Raw genomic sequence first — 17,814 nt, forward strand, 5'->3', positions numbered from 1 at the left:
CATTACATATTCACACACAATGACACAACAGCTATTAGTTATAACTCCCAAGTGGTCAGAAAATACCTTTTTCTATTTCCACTGGGGTCAGTTGAGACAAGGTCCAAAACCCTGATCTGGATTTCAAAGATGAAGTCATTAAAAAAGTGAGGAGAGTTTATACACTAGAATAACTCACAGGGAACACAAAAGCAGTAGCATTTGTTGCTCAAAGAGCTACAATTTGATTTCCCATTCCTCAGTCTGTTTTTTTTCCATCTGTAGTTTTAGGATAATAGACCAGATAATCTCTAGTTTTCTTAAGTGCAGAGCCCTGTTTTAAAATGATACAAAACTAAAAAAAGCAAGTCATAATTAGAGAAGCAACAAAAAAATGGGAAATGAAAAAGCAAGATCATTTAAAATTTTTGGTGAAAAGCTTATAAGAGAACTGGAAAACTATAGTTTTCAGACCCAGTGTGACAATTTATAAAAGAAATTTCTATTAATATCTATTTTAAGAGATAAAGAGTCTACACACAAAACATGTGCATGGCAAGAACCCAAGAACATCCAGCCTTTCCTGATCCCTCTTAGTTTAAATCTGACCTTAGAAACCCTAGGCAATTTACTTATTGTCTAATTCTCTTCTATAAAATGAGAAAAATAAATATAACTTCCTGGAGTGGCTATGAGGATTTGAGAATGTGATAATATTTATATCTAGCACTTAAAATTTTTAAATAAATGGTAGGGAAGATGGGAGGAAGAAAAAAGGAGTGCTACAAATACATATTGTCAACTTAGTCTTCACTACAGCAAGGCAATCATTCTTTTTCTCTCTGATTTGCTACCCTGCTTTCCAGTTGTCATAGACTTCCTCTCTCAAGCCAACTAAAGTAATCCCTTCCCTCCTTTCCTATCAGCTGAGGATCTTGCTTCATAATTTATCTTAAAAAATTGAAGACATTCCCAGATAATGCCTCTCTCATATTCTAAAATCTTTCCCCACTATCTCTCCTTCACTCATCTAAGATGACCAGGGGTACGGTAGTTGGTCAACAAGCATTTATTACGTGTATGCAATTGTGCTAGGGATACTAAGAAAAGGCAAAACCACAATTCTTACTGCTGAAGGGCTTATGTTCTATTATGAAAGACAGAATAAGAGTGTGGTGTTGGAAGAAAAAGGATGTTTCACAAATTGAAGATTATATGGAGGTAGAATAGAGGCCAAGCTATAAAGGACTTTAATATCTAAATGAGGTTTTTTTATTTTATCTTGTAAGTAAAAAGGAGCTAGTAAGGTTTACATAGTTGGGATAAAGGGAGGATGGACAGGAGCAAGAGGCCTGAGGAAGGGATAGAAACCCATAGTCTACTGAAGTATGCATGAAGAAATAAGAATCTGCATCAGGAAAGTGAGTTGAAAGAAGGGGATGTATCTGAGAGATGTTTGGATAGAAACAAGATTTAAGAACAGATGGCCATCAGAGATGACTTTGAATGAGGATTCAAGAATGATACAGCCTAGGTGCCTGGAAGAATGATTAGTGTCCTTCATTTTAAAGAGGAAAACACAGAAGCAGCCAAGATGCCTGGGTGGTAAAGAAGCCAACAAAACTAGAAAATACACAAGACCAAATCCTGACAGAGAAACCAAAAAAAAAGTGAGAGAGAATCCTATGTCTAAGCCCAGGTTAGTATAGGGTCACACACTGAGAAATGTCTGCTATTAGCTGGTAGACTTCAGCCCTTAGGAAGTAGATGTATATCTGGCTCCAGGAGGTTCCAGGTCCAAGTTGGGATAGCATGGAATGTGTACACACTCAGAAAATACAAAATCCAATAGGCCTGGAAAACAGCACTTGTTACAAGAGGACTCAACCCAAATAGCAGCCCTGAGTGAAAAACAAGGCTGGTAAATGAAGGTCAGCTTACTGAAGTTGGAGCTGGATACACATTTTTCTGCAGTGGCTACAAGTGAAGGGGGTGCTGTGAAACTGGGGTAGGCTTTACAATCAAAACTAGTCAGTAAGCTTGAATGCCTGCCAAAAGGAGTGAAGGACAGACTCATAACAATGAGATTGCCCCTTGAAGGAAAATGCCATGCTTTCATCATAAGTGTCTATGCTCCCACCATAACGAACCCTAATGAAGACAAAGAAAAATTTTATGAAGACCTGGAGATCCTTATCATCAAAGTACCAAAAGAGGGCAAGCTTGTTATATTCTGGGTGACTTTAATGTTAGAGTAGGCTCAGATTACCTGGCAGGGGACTCTTGGGAGGAATGGAATTAGAAAGTGACAGCAATGGTCACTAAAGAAAAAGACTTGCATATCTCATGGCTTTCTCAGCATAAACACTGTCTTCCATTTACCTAAACATAAAATTTCCTGGATGCACCTTCATAAAAAACAATGACATCTAATAAACTGTGATTGCAAAGGAAAGAGACAATGTGAGTGACAAAGGCAATATGTGTGGTGCAGAGTACTGGACTGATCACAGACTCATCTTCTTTAAGCTAAATATTCACATTCAACTCAAGCAGTGGCCAAAAGGCAAAATGAATACCAGAAGAATTAAAGTCAAGAGATTAGAGGGTCTATCTGAACAGGAACAGTCTGTTGCTAATTTTGAGGGAAAATTGAGGTAGCATACAGTTGGCAACAGTGGAGCAGAAAGAGTCAGCAGCTTTCAAAGATCTGGTGCATTTGTTCATCTGGGCCAGAACACTTACAAACATCAGGACTGGTTTGATGAAAATGGAGAAATACAAAAGCTGCTAAATGAAAAATAAAATCTCCACAAGGTTTATCAGCAGTACTCTTGACTCAATAAGAAGGCAGATGAAATTCAGAGTTATGCGATAATAATCTAAAGTGCTTTTATGATGCCCTGAAGGCTATTTATAGGCCAAAGATCTATGGCTCATCTCAATTATTTAGTGCTAATGGATCTAAATTGATTAACCATAGGGACATGATCCTAGAAAGTTGGGCTGAACACTTCCATAGTTCTTATCAAGCAATACAGAAGCCAATGACCTCAAGTTGAAGTCATTCAGTCCCTACTTGAACTTCCAACTGAAGAAGCAACTTCCTATGCCATTAGGTTCCTTTCAAAGGGCCAAGCACCTGGTGCTGATTCTATTCCAGCTGAGATCTACAAGGATGGAAGGGATGTCTTATTGCTCATTCAAAAGTTGACTGACAGGATGGCTAGGTAGTCCAGTGGATAGAGCACTGGCCCTGGAGTCAAGAGGACCTGAGTTCAAACCTGGCCTCAGACACTTAATAATGACCTAGCTGTGTGGCCTTGGGCAAGCCACTTAACCCCATTGCCTTGCAAAAAACCTTAAAAAAAAAAAAGTTGACAAATTTTCTAGGTAATATGGCATGAAGAAATTATCCTCCAAGAATTCAAGGGTGTCTGCACTGTCCATCTCCATAAAGATAAAAGGAATAAGATCGTCCTGTGACAAATCACAGGTTTCTCTTTTAGTTATTGCTGGTAAGATTCTTACCAGAGTCCTTCTCAAAAAGGTTGATCCTTCACCTGGAAGATGGTCACCTCCCAGGGGTGGCTAGGTGGCGCAGTGGATAAAGCACTAGCCCTGGCGTCAGGAGTACCTGGGTTCAAATCCGGTCTCAGACACTTAATAATTACCTAGCTGTGTGACCTTGGGCAAGCCACTTAACCCCATTAGCCTTGCAAAAAAACCTAAAAAAAAGGAAAAAAAAAGATGGTAACCTCCCTGAGAGCCAGCATGGTTTCAAAAAGGGTCAAGAAACATCTGATTCAGTGTTTGCTATCCAACAACTCTAGGAAAAATGCCAGGAACAGAACAGAAGTCTAAACACATTATTTGAAGATCTAACCAAGGCCTTTGATACTGTCAGTTGTAAGGGTTTATAGAAAATTATGTCAAAATTTGGTTGCCCAGAAAAGCTCATCAGTATTGTACGTCTATCTCATGATGGCCTGCATGCCTGGGTTCTGGATAGTGGACCATGCTCTTGAGATTTCCTAGTCACCAATGGAGTGAAACAAGGATGTGGCCTTGCTCCCATGCTTTTAGCACGATGTTTTCAGCAATGTTATCAAACATATCCACTGAGGATGAATTCTGCCTCAAGATCAGCTACCTCACTGATGGCAAATTCCTCAACTTGAAAAGATTACAAGCCAAGACCAAAGTGGAGAGTTTTGGTGCATGATCTTCTGTTTGCAGATGATAGTGTACTCAGTGCAGCCTTTGAAGCTGAGATGCAACAAGGTATGGATCAATTCTCTGCTGCTTGTGCTCGTTTTAGTGTCCCAACACCAAGAAAACTCAGGTGTTCTATCAACCAGCACCCACACCATCCATAAGTGGAACCATCAATTACAGCAAATGGAGAAGTTTTGAGTACTGTGGGCAAGATCACTTACCTTGGTAGTGTCCTTTCCAGGGAGGTATACAATGACAATGAGGTTGACACTGGGAGGCTCCGAAAGAAAGTGTGAGATAAAGAGGTATTGGACTGACTAACCAACTGAAGGTCTACAGAGCTGTTGTGTTTACTTCATTGCTCTAGGTATGTGAAACCTGGACAGTCTACCAGTGCCATGTTAGGAAACTGAATTGCTTCCATTTAAACTGACTTAGGGAGATTCTGAAGATCACCTGGCAGGAGAAGATACTAGACACTGAGGTCCTTCCTCGAACTAAACTGCAGAGCATTCCAACATGGAGTACAATTATAATGGGCTGGGCACATTGTTAGAATGCCAAAAATATTCTTGACAAAAGGTATCCTTTATGGAGAACTCACTGGGTGAGCACTCACAAGGAGGTCAGAAGAAGCAATATGGAGATACCCTGAAGACCTGTCTTAGGAACTTTAGAATTGATTGTACAGCATGGAAGACACCAGCACAGGACTGCCCAGTAGGGTGTGAGGGTGCTATACTCTTTGAGGAAGACAGAATTGAAGCAGTTTAAAAGGAAATGTGACATCCGTAAGTTTACAGTACCCACCCCAGGTGTTCATATGGACTACTGTGCCCAACCTGTGGTGGAGCATTCTGAGCTCATAATGGTCTGATCAGCCACAGCCAGACACACACTGTAATTTGATAATGACAAGAATCAACCAATTGCTAGACCTACTTCCTTTACAATTTTTTCTATTAGTTTCTTTGATATCCTTTTTGTTTTCCGGATGGATTTTATTCTTTTTCTTTATAATTCAGTAAAATAATTTTTTTGGTAATTGGGATGGCATTGAATAAACAAATCAGTTTAGATAAAAGTCATTTTTATTATATTTGTCCTGATCATCCATGAACAATTATAATATTTCTCCAGTTATTTAAATCTGATTTTATTTTTATAAAGTTTTTAAAGTTTATATAGATTAATAATTAACTCTTCAGTTCATTCTTTTAATTCCAAATTTATCATTATCACCACAGAATGTAGAATTATAAAAGATGTAAGAAATTATTTAGTACATTACCTTTATTTTACAAATAAGAAAATTAAAGACTTGGGAATTAATGAGTGAAATTAGTCACTCACTATAGCAATTAGAATAAAGCCTCTGAGTTCAAGTAGTTTTAAAATAAGATGATGACTTGGTCAATCTCTCCTACCCATTTCAATTGCTACATCTGGTGACAAATATCTCTCCAAGTGAATAGTTAATGCAATATCCACACAAGTGAGTGTGTGTGAATGTGAGTGTGTGTGTGTGTGTGTGTGTGTGTGTGTGTGTGTGTACCCAAAACTTACATATTCATAAGAGATTTATTAGAGAATTTTTTTTTTATACATAACTGCAGTGTGGGACTGTGGTTCTCCAAATCTGCATCCAGATGGGGGCACTGTCTTCAAAAATGCATTCTCACAACAGATGAGCAATTGTGGTAAATGAATGTAATGGAATATTATTATAAAATACGAAATTATTTCAGAGAATCCTGGGTAGTAAGTACTGACACAAATTGTAGGAAGGAGAACCAAAAAAACAATTAATGCAAGAACTTAAAAAGTAAGAACCCTGATCAATGAAATAATCAATTGTGTCTCCAAAAGACCTATAAAAAGTGATGGACATAAGGTGAAGAGGTATGCATATTGACTGACATGCATTTTGGGACTTGGTCTCTGTGAATTTCATTTTGCTTGATTATGCTTATTTGTTGCAAATCCTATCCTTTCACCCCCCCAAAAAATTCTTTCCTAAGTTTTTAATTAAAGTTGTGAACAATAATAATGCCAAGAAAAAAAGGAGGACCATTTTAACAGTTAAATAAAAAGAAAGAGCAGAAGCTAAAAAGTATAAACAAGATGGTTCTGAAAATAACAAGTAGAATTATCTACATTTTTGAAAAAGCAAATGATATAAAATGAAGATCTATAATTTCATATGGAATCCTTTCTGTACTTCTTTTTGCATGTGTTTTAAGCTCAGAATTTAAAAAATGTAAAGTTATCTCAGCTTACATTTGTGAACAGGAAAAGTCCTATTTCTGACCAAAGGCTGGATATGTTCTGTACTTTTGGGAACTTCTGGGATAGTGACTGATGAGGAGCAAATTGTGAACTCTTACCCCTGCTTCAGTAATTAATTCTGCTTGAATTTAAACCCAGATTCTTGTACTCCAAATCTGGTATTTTTATGGGGAATATTTTGTTTGCTGTAATAGATAGGAATATCTCACTGAGCTTCAGTAAGTGTCCTTAAAAAGGTCCACTTAAAAATTCAGACATTCTATTGGAAGTACTGAGATCCTGGAATTGTAGGGCCTTTCTTCTTACAAAACTTAAAAGGATCAAAAGGTGATTTGCTATTTAAGAAATCAGTCCATAATATCAGTCTTAGGTACGGGCAAGGGGAAAATTAAAATGGTAAACCAAATTCTTTCTGGAACTTAAGTCATTGTCTGCTAAGTGAATTAAGTAAAGTTAAGTGAATTACTATTTTTCCAACAACTAATCTTTCTGAGTATTGCTACTCTTTTTATCTACTAACTAGCCACTTCAGTCCTCTTACTACATATCACTTTCTATATATGTAAGATATGTAAAGAAGTTTAAGCATAGGCCACCACTGAACTTTGCAAACATTCCAGCTCTACAGGAATGACCAAATGGGTCTGTATATGGGTAGGCAAGTGCTCTGAAAGCTAATTTATGCTGGGAAACTATAAAGGATAATTTTACTAGCTAGAGCACTCAACATTCATATTTCTAAATTCAACAATACTATACCAGGGTTTAGGAAACATTCTGATCACCTGCCAGTCAATCACATTTAAATAATCATCTTAGTATGAAATTCGATGACTATGGCCTATCACTTTCCAATGAGTACAGGGTATAAGGGAATGGTTAGAGTAGAATATTTATTTAGCACAGAAAAACTTAGGGGATACAATGTAAGGAACATGATTTTTGGCACTGTAGCCAATGACAAAGTCTTTCACTACTTATTAAATGAGCAGAATATCTTAACAAGATTTGTTACTCACCTAGTAAAATCATTATTTAAATTCCATTTGCATCATGTTTATAATTATACACAGGGAACAGAAAACACTTACCAATTTGCAATAATATCGGTGTGACCCAAGCTGTTTCCATGGCATAACAGAATTCCCTGCCAAACATGACTGCCCCATGCATCACCCACAGGCGAACTGGTATGCGGTCTATGGATCCTTCACTAACTGTTTCATCGCGATTCTCACTCTCCTTATGTTCAGATTTCTGAAGATCTGGAGCTGATGCAGCGAGCTCTTGGACTTGCATAGACTCCGAGTCGGCATTCTGAGGAGCCATTTTCATTACCACCAAAATATATATATCTTTATTCTATCTATATAAATAATACTATCATATATCTTTAATGATAAATTAAGGTGTCTTCTCTTTCAGCTTCTGTTGCATTCCTCATGCAGGTTAACACATTCCTCTTCATACAAATGGATATCTCACAACTTCTCACCTATGTCTGAGACATGCAGCAAAACAGAACGGTATTTGGTAGGGCTTTAAACATATGGCTTGCTGGTTTACTGTGAATTAGAGTTAAAAATCCATAATTGCCATTCAGTTAATACCAGTTTCATCATTATTATTGAAGAGGTGCTGAAATTATTTTTCTTGCTACAGAGAGGTGGAAAGGTATCACAAAAAGGCGGTCCACTGTTAATCCCCATCGAGTGACTGATTAATCTGCAAAAAAAAAGGGGACAAAAATAACCAGAACGAGATAGTCAGTGAGAAAAGCAATAGCTAGCATGACCTATGTGGATCTTCAATGGACTCTGCTCTCAGGAAACCTCTCTTTTCTCCAGTTCCTAACTGGATAAATGCCCATAGAATTGATCTTTGGTTACTTAAAAAACTAGCTGGTAAAAATCCTCTGGCCTCAAGAACTCATTCAAAATCTATACAGAAAAATCTCTATAGAGAAAGACAATTATAAGTAGTACAATTTTTTTAAACAAAGATAGTATACAGCACAATGGCAAAAAAAAATATACTGCTTTAGGTTCTGGATTCAAATCCTCCTCTGCTACTTTCTAACTATGTGACCTGGGTTAAGTCTTTGGACCTCAGATTCCTTATGTGCAATATATGAAGGTTGAGTTAGGTCCCTGGATTCCTTTATTCCCCCATCTTAAATTCTGAGGCTTTACACTGAGAATAACTGATAAAGAAAAACGGAAAACAAAAAAGGATGGAAGAAGAGAAATAACATGCTGAGGGACAAAGGTTTCTTCAATCTCTTCCCCCCCATTCAAGTATTATATTGTTCAACATATTCATCTAATTTAAGTAGAAATCAGATCCTTTCAATGTCTTAACAACATTGGGGGGTGGGGGGAATTTTCTTTAGGTCTTCCCTGGAAGTATGGAACAAATAAAGCAAATAAATGAATGGCCTCTGAAATGCAATTAAAGTTCTCTGCTAGGCCAACCTCAAAGCTGCATAGCTGTAATTCCTTCTAAAGCGAATATACAAAAATGTCTCCTTAATGGCCCATCATTCTATACTTTGCAGAATTAAGTTTCATTACATAAAAAGATCTTCTAATAAGACATTAAACCTTGACTAAGTGAATGTCAACTAACTGGAACCCCCCCCCCCAATTTTAACTCCTCAACACTGCATTTAAGAGGAAGAAGCAACTGTCTTTTGTAACAAGATGACAATATATTCTTGCTATTGCCAAGATATACTAGCTTCCCTCTCCTTCCCATGTCACTGTATTTGCAGCCAGAAGACTTTGGTGTTCATCTCAGCTGTGCTACCTACTACCTGTGTGTCCTTAAGTCACTTACCATTCTTTCTATAACTCCTTTCAGTTCTGAACTTATGAAACCCTTAAAGGTTGTGTGTGTGTGTGTGTGTGTGTGTGTGTGTGTGGCCTGAAGTTAATTCAAACAGAACCAAATATATACAATTATAACCATACAGTTATGAAAACAACAGTCTTTAGTAATGCTAAGGCTAGGGATCAAAGAAAAATTAAATATTTACTACTACAAGTTTAGGAAGAGAAAAGTGTCAAAAGTTGTTTTTTCCCAGTAAAACAAAAGAGAATTTTTTCTAGTTAACTAAAATCTACATTCACATCCTTTCCAGAATACAGTACTATTCATAGAAATGAAGGGACCTCAAGATGTCATATATACCTCTAACTTCACAGGGCTTCTATAAAGAACTCTGTAAACATTTAAACATGTAAACAATTTCTTTTTCCTCAGTTATAGCTTCATTCAGTTAGGATTAAGTATACCATTAAGTTACAGAGACCCCAAATTCCATGAGAAGCCAAAAAAGTATTCAGAAGTATAATTTTATTACTCTAATTTAAAAATCACACAAAAAAAGGACATTTTATATCAGCATGAATTTTAAATTATTTATTTGGTTCAACCATTTCCATGATATCCTTGGTCCTATTACATCTCCCAAATTTTATACAAATTTATCACTTTTTCTATACTTCAAAATATCTATATGTATTTTTTAAGCCAGGCACCAAGTGACTTAAGTGGATAGAGGGCTGGACCTGGAGTCAGGAAGATTTCTTCCTAAATTCAAATCTGGCCTCAGATGCTTACTAGTTGTGTAACCCTGAACAAGTCAGTTAATCCTAGTCTGCCTCAATTACTTAAGAATGAGCCAGAGAAAGAAATGGCAAACCACTCCAGTAGCTTTGCCAAGAAAATCCTAAATGGGATAGGAAAGAGTTGGACAGGACTGAAAAAACAAAATGAATAACAAATTTTTTAAGCCAGACTTCTACTTGCATATCATAAATAAAACTCATGTCTATAATTTTTTAATCATTCATATCTTAAAATAAAATTTATGAATGTATTTTAAGTCATATTACCAAGTGAATCCAACATTAATTTGAAATTCACAAGGACATCCACCATTTAAATAAAATAACCCATTTGTAATACTAAACAGATCAACTATGGTCTTGGCTGAACTATCAATCAATCAATCAATCAATCAATCACTAGTTCTGTTTCAAAAAGGAGCTATCTATCTTCTTTCCCATCTACTGAAAACAGCCACTAAGTCACTACTAGGTCCCTACTACAAGCTTCATTTCTCTAAAAGATGAAAGGTAGGCAGTATGACTCGATTATAAATTTATTTGAATGACATTGGTTATGAAATCAGCAGGAATTAATGTTTTGTGTTTATTTTTTAAAGTTTCCTAGCCCTTGCCTGCTATACTTGGAATCAGGTGACAGATTATGAAAAGTCCTTATAGAAATGCTTTATTATTAAGAACTAGTTTGAATGTTATATTTTCAACAAAATTTCTTAATGAAATTTCCCCCACATGTGACAATTTATAATGCTTTATCATATTATGAACATTTGCTAATTCTGATGGAGAGCTGAAAAAGATGTACTAGTTTATTAAGTTCTCTATAAGAGAAGATTATCTGCACAAAGACTATGTTGATTTGACAAGAAACCTGAGTGCCACTTCTACTCAAGGACAACCTTTTACAGTCAATTACAGTCAATTGAGCTATTAAAAAAAAATCACTAACCTGTTTTAAAGAACTAAGAATTTTTAAGTTGTAAAAAGATTCATATGGTAACAACCAATCCCCCATTTAAGGTCTCTTCTGTCAACATCCTTAACACTTCATATTGCTGATGTACTAACATGTCTAAGTTTCCATTTCATGTCTGAGAAGTTTTCCCTAATACATGTGGAATTCAGAGGAATCAGAAATTATTTAAAAACACTTCATCACTTATTTATAAACATACCTTGTGTTTTGACATTTTATTACACACATTAACTTTTTTTTTTTTTTTTTAGGTTTTTGCAAGGCAAATGGGGTTAAAGTGGCTTGCCCAAGGCCACACAGCTAGGCAATTATTAAGTGTCTGAGACCGGATTTGAACCCAGGTACTCCTGACTTCAGTGCCGGTGCCTTATCCACTACACCACCTAGCTGCCCCTCACATTAACTTTTAGATATGAATTCAGTATTGTTAATGTAAGCAAAAAGGAACTGCTAACATCAAAGGGTTCAGAATTTTGAATAAAATGTTTAAATATATATTTACATTTTCATTCTGGCCTTAATTTACTCCCTTTTAACATCATTTTTCAGATTTCAAAGACTGATGTTTTCTTCAAAAAAATTAAATAGAAATTTAACATGCTACTACATGATCATCAAATACATTTATAAAGGAATACATAAAAATCTCACACTTTATTTTACAGCATTTATAATTTTACTGATCTTAGTCCTTCTAAGGCAAATAAATTTCAGAGAGAAAAAGGGGACAGAGATCCAATAATATTGGACATTAAACAACGTGTCCTTTATTAAAGAGGAGAGTATTGGTTCCCTGATAGTATAGTTCAGCTTTGAGGGACTGAGTCCCACAGGAAGAGAACAGGACTACTCCTGGAAGAATGCCCAGCTGGATAAGCAGGGTTAATTTGTACTGTAGATAAAAGGGTAAGTAGAAGTTAACTGGAATAAGCCAGAGGCAGTATCCTCTCTACCAAGGTGACCTTCCTTTGGAAATTATACCCAGGTCCCCCCAGAAATATTAATAGTCAAGTACTTATGAAATGGGATGAATTTGGTTTTTGTTTACCTGTCATTCAAGCAGTCTGGGCATTAAAACAGTTGACTTCCCTTCCTCAAGAAGTACAAACGTGGAGGCACAGAAAATAGTTTTTACACAGGTAACTTCAGTGTCATCTATATTGGTGAAAATGACAAACCTTGTTAGCATCTTCAGGTTAAAAATTAATAAATACATATACTAATTTATCAAAAACTTTACCACTAGAACATAAGCAGCTTAGCATGGTTTCTAAGGAGTTTAGGTAAAACTTTCTCAAAAAAGCTTAGGTGACTTTCCTAAACCATGACTTAATTACTTTCAATCCAGTTAAGCATTTTGCTGCTTACTTTTATGATCCCTTAATAATTTAGTTTATAATATCTAAAATAATCCTAACTATTAATTTATATGGGGTACCCACCCTTATACAGAGTCTAAGACCACTTTGCAAGTTATTGCTTCAATGTAAAAATGATTCTCAATTTCATTTCTATAAAGCCCTAGGGTTTTATAAGTAAATTGGTTAGCACACTGCAATTATCTTGTATTGACTCTACACATATTTTCAATTACTTATTTGTGTCTATGTTGTTTTACTCCATAGAATAAATTTCTGTGGGCAGGACAGTTTCCTTGTTTGTCTTTGCATTCTCTCCACTTATACCAGTGCCTGGCATGTAGCAGACATTTAACAAACGTTTGACTCAAAAATGAATGTTTCATAATGATCTCAAAGAAGTTTAATAACCTAGAGAAAAGCAACTCTCATACATCAATATCAGTAGAAAGTCGAGTATGGGGAAGGCAGTCAATATAGAAACACTAATAATCTCCAATTTGGTGTGGGTCTTCATAAGCATTTCAATAGAAATAATGTTGAAAAATGGGAAAGATTTTTTTTTTGCAGTCCACTAATAAGCATTTACAATGTACATAGGTTCAGTATTAGGTGTTCAATTGCAGAGACAAAAGTCTCAGTCCTCCAAAAGTCTACAATTTAAGAGTGAGACAGCCAGAGAAGTTTAAGGGTACAGAGGAGAGATTAAATAACGGTTTGAAAGATTTGAGGAGGAAATTTTTATAGCATGGAAATCAGGAAAGCTTTATATTAAAAGTGGAGAAACTTGAGTTAAACAGCAGACCAGGTTCAATCAAGATATGGGAATGGAGTGGTGGGAGGGGAGGGTAACACATCTGAAGGAACCAATGCAGGTGGACTGGAGAAAAATTAAATAATTCAGTTTTATGCTTATAAAATCAAGGCTAGAAATATAAATACTGACTAACAGGCTAAAGAGTTATCTCACTCAGCAGGGGCAGGTGTTTTCACCTTGAAATTCCTTCCCTTCTACTTCTCCACCTTCTTTCTACATTCTGCTTTCTCAGGACTAGCAACATAGCTTTTCACCCTTTCATATAAAAACTGATGTTTTAATCTGATCCTCTGGATACCAAGGTGGAAAATATATGCAGGAAAAATGGAGCTGGGGTAAGGACACAGGATTTCAAGGCATACCTAACTGAAAATCCCTCGAGAACAACAAAACTAGTCAATGGAGGCACTTTTAAAAAAGGTTGAATTTCTCAAGATTTTTCTTTAAAAAAAAATCAAAGGAGATCTTCATAGACACTGACTCCACTACCATAAATTCTTACTTCCTTAAGTGGTCCATATTCCAAATTATCTACTACTTTCTCAATAGAAGTTGTTTTAAAAAAACACTTTTGAGGAGAAAAAAAAGTAACTAATCCAAGATGTTAAACAGGAATTAGGATAGTTAACTCCACAAAACTCCTCCAAATAGATCTAGAAAATGCACTAGACTGAATTCTGATGGGGAAATCCAAGAAAAAGTAACAGTAATTTTTCCAGCCCAAATTGGCATAAGGAGATAGACTTCTCTGTACAGACAAAAGGAAAAGAGCCAGACCAGCAGTGGCCATGAGAAGCCTACCAATACTTTGATAGAGAATATGCACTAGGAGAGCAACCAGGTGGTGCAGTGGATAGAGCACAGGCTCTAGAGTCAAATTTGGTCTCAGACATTTAATACTTACTTAGCTTTGTAACCTTGGGCAAATCACTTAACCTCATAGCCTTGCAATCCTGCCCCCCCAAAAAATACATACATACATATAAATATAAATACACACACACACCAAGGCAAGAGGCAAAAGAAGATCCCAGACCAGAGTGTCCTTATATCCCTTCTTCTAACCTCCAACCTTTTGACCTTCCCTTGTGAGTTTTTCATAAAATAGGTTCTTTAGTGGAATATCACAATAAGAACAGGTGCCATTTGGCAGCTTGAGCACTTTACTGTGCCAGGTCACTTATTCAGGGAGGACTTGGAATGGAACAAGCACAATAATGGTCCTAGGCTTCATAAAGAGAGGGGAACAAGTTTTGAAGTAAACAGAAACTATGTGGCTTGGACACCAGGAGCAGAGTATGTTCTCAGATCCAGCTTGTAGCCTACACTGAAGCATACAGGACAGGAATTCCAAACCAAAAAGGTAGCCTACATTTCTGCTGTTCCTAAGAGTCCCAAATGTCTGACACTGGCTGAGTTCAGCAACAGTAATCTACTGTTGCTCAGACCCAGGAGATGGCAAGACTTTGCCGTGAATCCTGAATACTTTGAATGAGTTAAAAGACTGATGTTCCTTAACCTAAGCTTTCCCTGAGATCCTAGAATAGCATAATACATACCCTAAGAAAGTAGTAACAGGACCAGGATAGAATCTCCTTCTAGAAATGCAAGAGTCCAGCACTAAACATCAAGTCTAAGGTCACATAGCAGAAGAATTATAAAAATCTCATCATATGAAAAAGGGTAAAAATCACTTGTACAAAAATATTCACAGCAGCCCTGTTTGTGGTGGCAAAGAATTGGAAATCAAGTAAACGTCCTTCAATTGGGGAATGGTTTAGCAAACTGTGGTATATGTATGTCATGGAACACTACTGTTCTATTAGAAATGAGGGACGGGAATTCAGGGAAGTCTGGAGGGATTTGCATGAACTGATGCCGAGTGAGATGAGCAGAACCAGAAAAACACTGTACACCCTAACAGCAACACAGGGGTGATGTTCAACCTTGATGGACTTGTTCATTCCATCAGTGCAACAACCAGGGACAATTTCAGGCTGTCTGCAATGGAGAATACCATCTGTATCCAGATAAAGAGCTGTGGAGTTTGAACAAACTCTCATCATAAAACAAAATCTCATAAAATCTCATCATAAAAAAATTGTAAGAGTGAAAGAAATACTTTTTAATTTGGTTTTTCCTAGGCAATGGGGTTAAATGATTTGCTTGAGGACATGTATCTAGTAATTATCAAGAATCTGAGACAGGATTTGAACTCCTTCTGACTACAGCATTGGTTCTCTATCCACTGCACCAAGAAGCTACTCCAAAAGAGAGACTTAAGGCATAAACTCAGGAAGTTTCTACAGCAAAATCTCAAAAAAAAACAAAACCCCACCCCAAAACAAAAAATTTAAAAACACGACACATAAAAAATCAAGTAGAATTCTTAGAAGTGATGGTTTGTTGTTTTAATAAAGAGTCACAAAATAAATCTTAATTAATGAAAGTACGAGAGGAAAAAATATAAAAATAAGTATAGAAGAAATAATTTTAAAGAAAATGGCTTGGCACAAGAGATCAGGGAGAAAGTGGCAAGAATTGAGAAATGAAAGCCACTTCACAGAAAAAGGAAAATAAGACACATAGAAAGTAAGGGACTTGCTCACAAATGTAATAACTAATTGTTAACACATGAACTGGAAAACAGATCTGAACTGGCAAGGTACACACTCTTGAGTTTCAGTCTCCTCTATAAAATAAAGGAGTTGGTTAAAGTTACTTATATCTCCAAATCCTACTATGACTTCGAATCCAGTCATTACACCACTGGATTTTTTGAAAAGGCAAATAAGGGACAGCCTATATTTCAGTTCAGCACCAGGTAAAAGCACTGTACTTTAAAAGAACTGAGTATATTTTACAAAATTATTATACAAGAAAGAAACCATAACTCTTGTAGCTAATTGCTGTAAAGGGAAATACTATAACAAATTAGGCCATTAGTGTCAACTGACTGTTTAACAGATAATATTGCCTACACACACACACACACACCCCAATTTCCAGTCAGCTAAATTAAATCTTTAATAATGCTGAAAACATGAAAGATCAAGTTTCTCCTCCACAACTGTACCATTATTTTTGAAATCAGTTTTTCATATAAATTTAAGATTTTTTTTTTTAGATTTTTCAAGGCAATGGGGTTAAGTGGCTTGCCCAAGGCCAGACAGCTAGGTAATTATTAAGTGCCCGAGGTCGGATTTGAACCCAGGACCTCCTGACTCCAAGGCCGGTGCTCTATCCACTGCACCACCTAGCCGCCCAATTTAAGATTTCTTGTAGCAAGTTTATACTGTAACCAATTCTTTGATGTTCTATTTGAGATCAGCAAACTTGGAAATAGTGATTTTCCCCAAGTAAGGAAAAAAAGCAATCTAATTTTGGAGCTTGTTCCGATGATTGTTTGAACAGTGACAATAATTTTGTTATGATTCTCAGATGTACTCAGACAAGTGAAACTACAATTGTTCAAATCAACAACTTCCTCTATTGTCCTGTTTCTAATTTCAGGATAACTAATGCCAAAACATGTGACTTCCTTCAATTTGTTATGTGGAAAAGCTTGTTGAAAATTTTTTATGATTATTTTAAGTTATCTCAATATGAGATCCATTTTTTCCCCAGACAGATTCCATAAATGATCTTAATTTCTCTGGGATCCACTCATCATTTTTTTTTTTACTTTCTCCACCATACCACAGTAAACTTCTTATCCCAGAAGTAGCTTCTTCTAGTCAGTTGGTTCCTCCCAAAAACCTCTATTTAAGCAGAGTCCCAGTCTTAACTGGGAGAAAGTGTGATGGATTCATCTTTCCACCCACCCAATTAACTCATTCTATATACCCTTTGAGATCAGGACATAACCAAGCACTCTACTCTCACTTTGGAAACCACTGACACTTGAGTGGAACTCTGAAAGAAACTAGATTAACAGATAAGGAAAAAGTACATGCAACAAGGAAGGTAGGAAACAAAGATGGAATAGTATATGTGGAAAACAAATAATAGAGTAGGCTAACTGAAATAGAGTGGCATGAAGGGGAGTAACATTAAATAAGCCTGAAAAAATTAGAGTCAGATTGTAGAGGTCTTTAAATTCCAGGCTAAGGACTTTATATTTTATCTTACAGACAAAAAGTTACTAAAGATTTTTTAATACGATCAAATCTATTTTATGAATATCACAAAAATTTGTCAATTAATACTGAGAATTTTTCTTCATCTGTAAAAATTGAAGATATCAAATATTGTATACTTAGAATGTTCAAGAATTTGGTTCCCCTAAAAGGTAGAAAAATGAACCTCTCTACACTTCTTCATAGAAGTGGAAAGAATGGAAGTATGGAGCACTACATATACTGTTGACTTTACCTTCATCTTTGAGATTAAAAACCTTAGAGCTTTAAACAGTAACCATTTGGCTGTCTAGTGAAGTCTTCCCAGAATAATGCTTGTTGCCTGTATTTATTATTGCAAAAGAGGCTAGTGAAATTTAATTAGAGATTAGAAAAGATGTAATGTTTTCCCAAAGTCCAAAAATCT

The 17,814-nt window shown here is 36.1% G+C and overlaps 1 protein-coding gene across 4 annotated transcripts in view; it reads right to left on the bottom strand.

Moving 5' to 3' along the window:
• SLC45A4 (solute carrier family 45 member 4) overlaps positions 1 to 17,814 on the bottom strand; it is a 126,398-nt gene that overhangs the window by 53,015 nt on the left and 55,569 nt on the right. For 2 of the 4 annotated variants that reach the window (XM_074202768.1, XM_074202766.1), the window contains exons 2-3: positions 12,143 to 12,249; positions 7,578 to 8,211 (exon numbers count right to left, since the gene is read on the bottom strand). In XM_074202768.1, coding sequence (XP_074058869.1) covers positions 7,578 to 7,821 — 244 coding nt within the window. In that variant the 5' untranslated portion in view covers positions 7,822 to 8,211; positions 12,143 to 12,249. Of the gene's footprint in view, positions 1 to 4,418; positions 4,525 to 7,577; positions 8,212 to 12,142; positions 12,250 to 17,814 lie in introns of those variants that run through there. The other 2 variants (XM_074202769.1, XM_074202770.1) reach the window with 2 other exon arrangements.

The sequence above is a fragment of the Macrotis lagotis genome, chromosome X (assembly GCF_037893015.1).
Source record: "Macrotis lagotis isolate mMagLag1 chromosome X, bilby.v1.9.chrom.fasta, whole genome shotgun sequence".
In the NCBI taxonomy this organism is placed as follows: domain Eukaryota; kingdom Metazoa; phylum Chordata; class Mammalia; order Peramelemorphia; family Peramelidae; genus Macrotis; species Macrotis lagotis.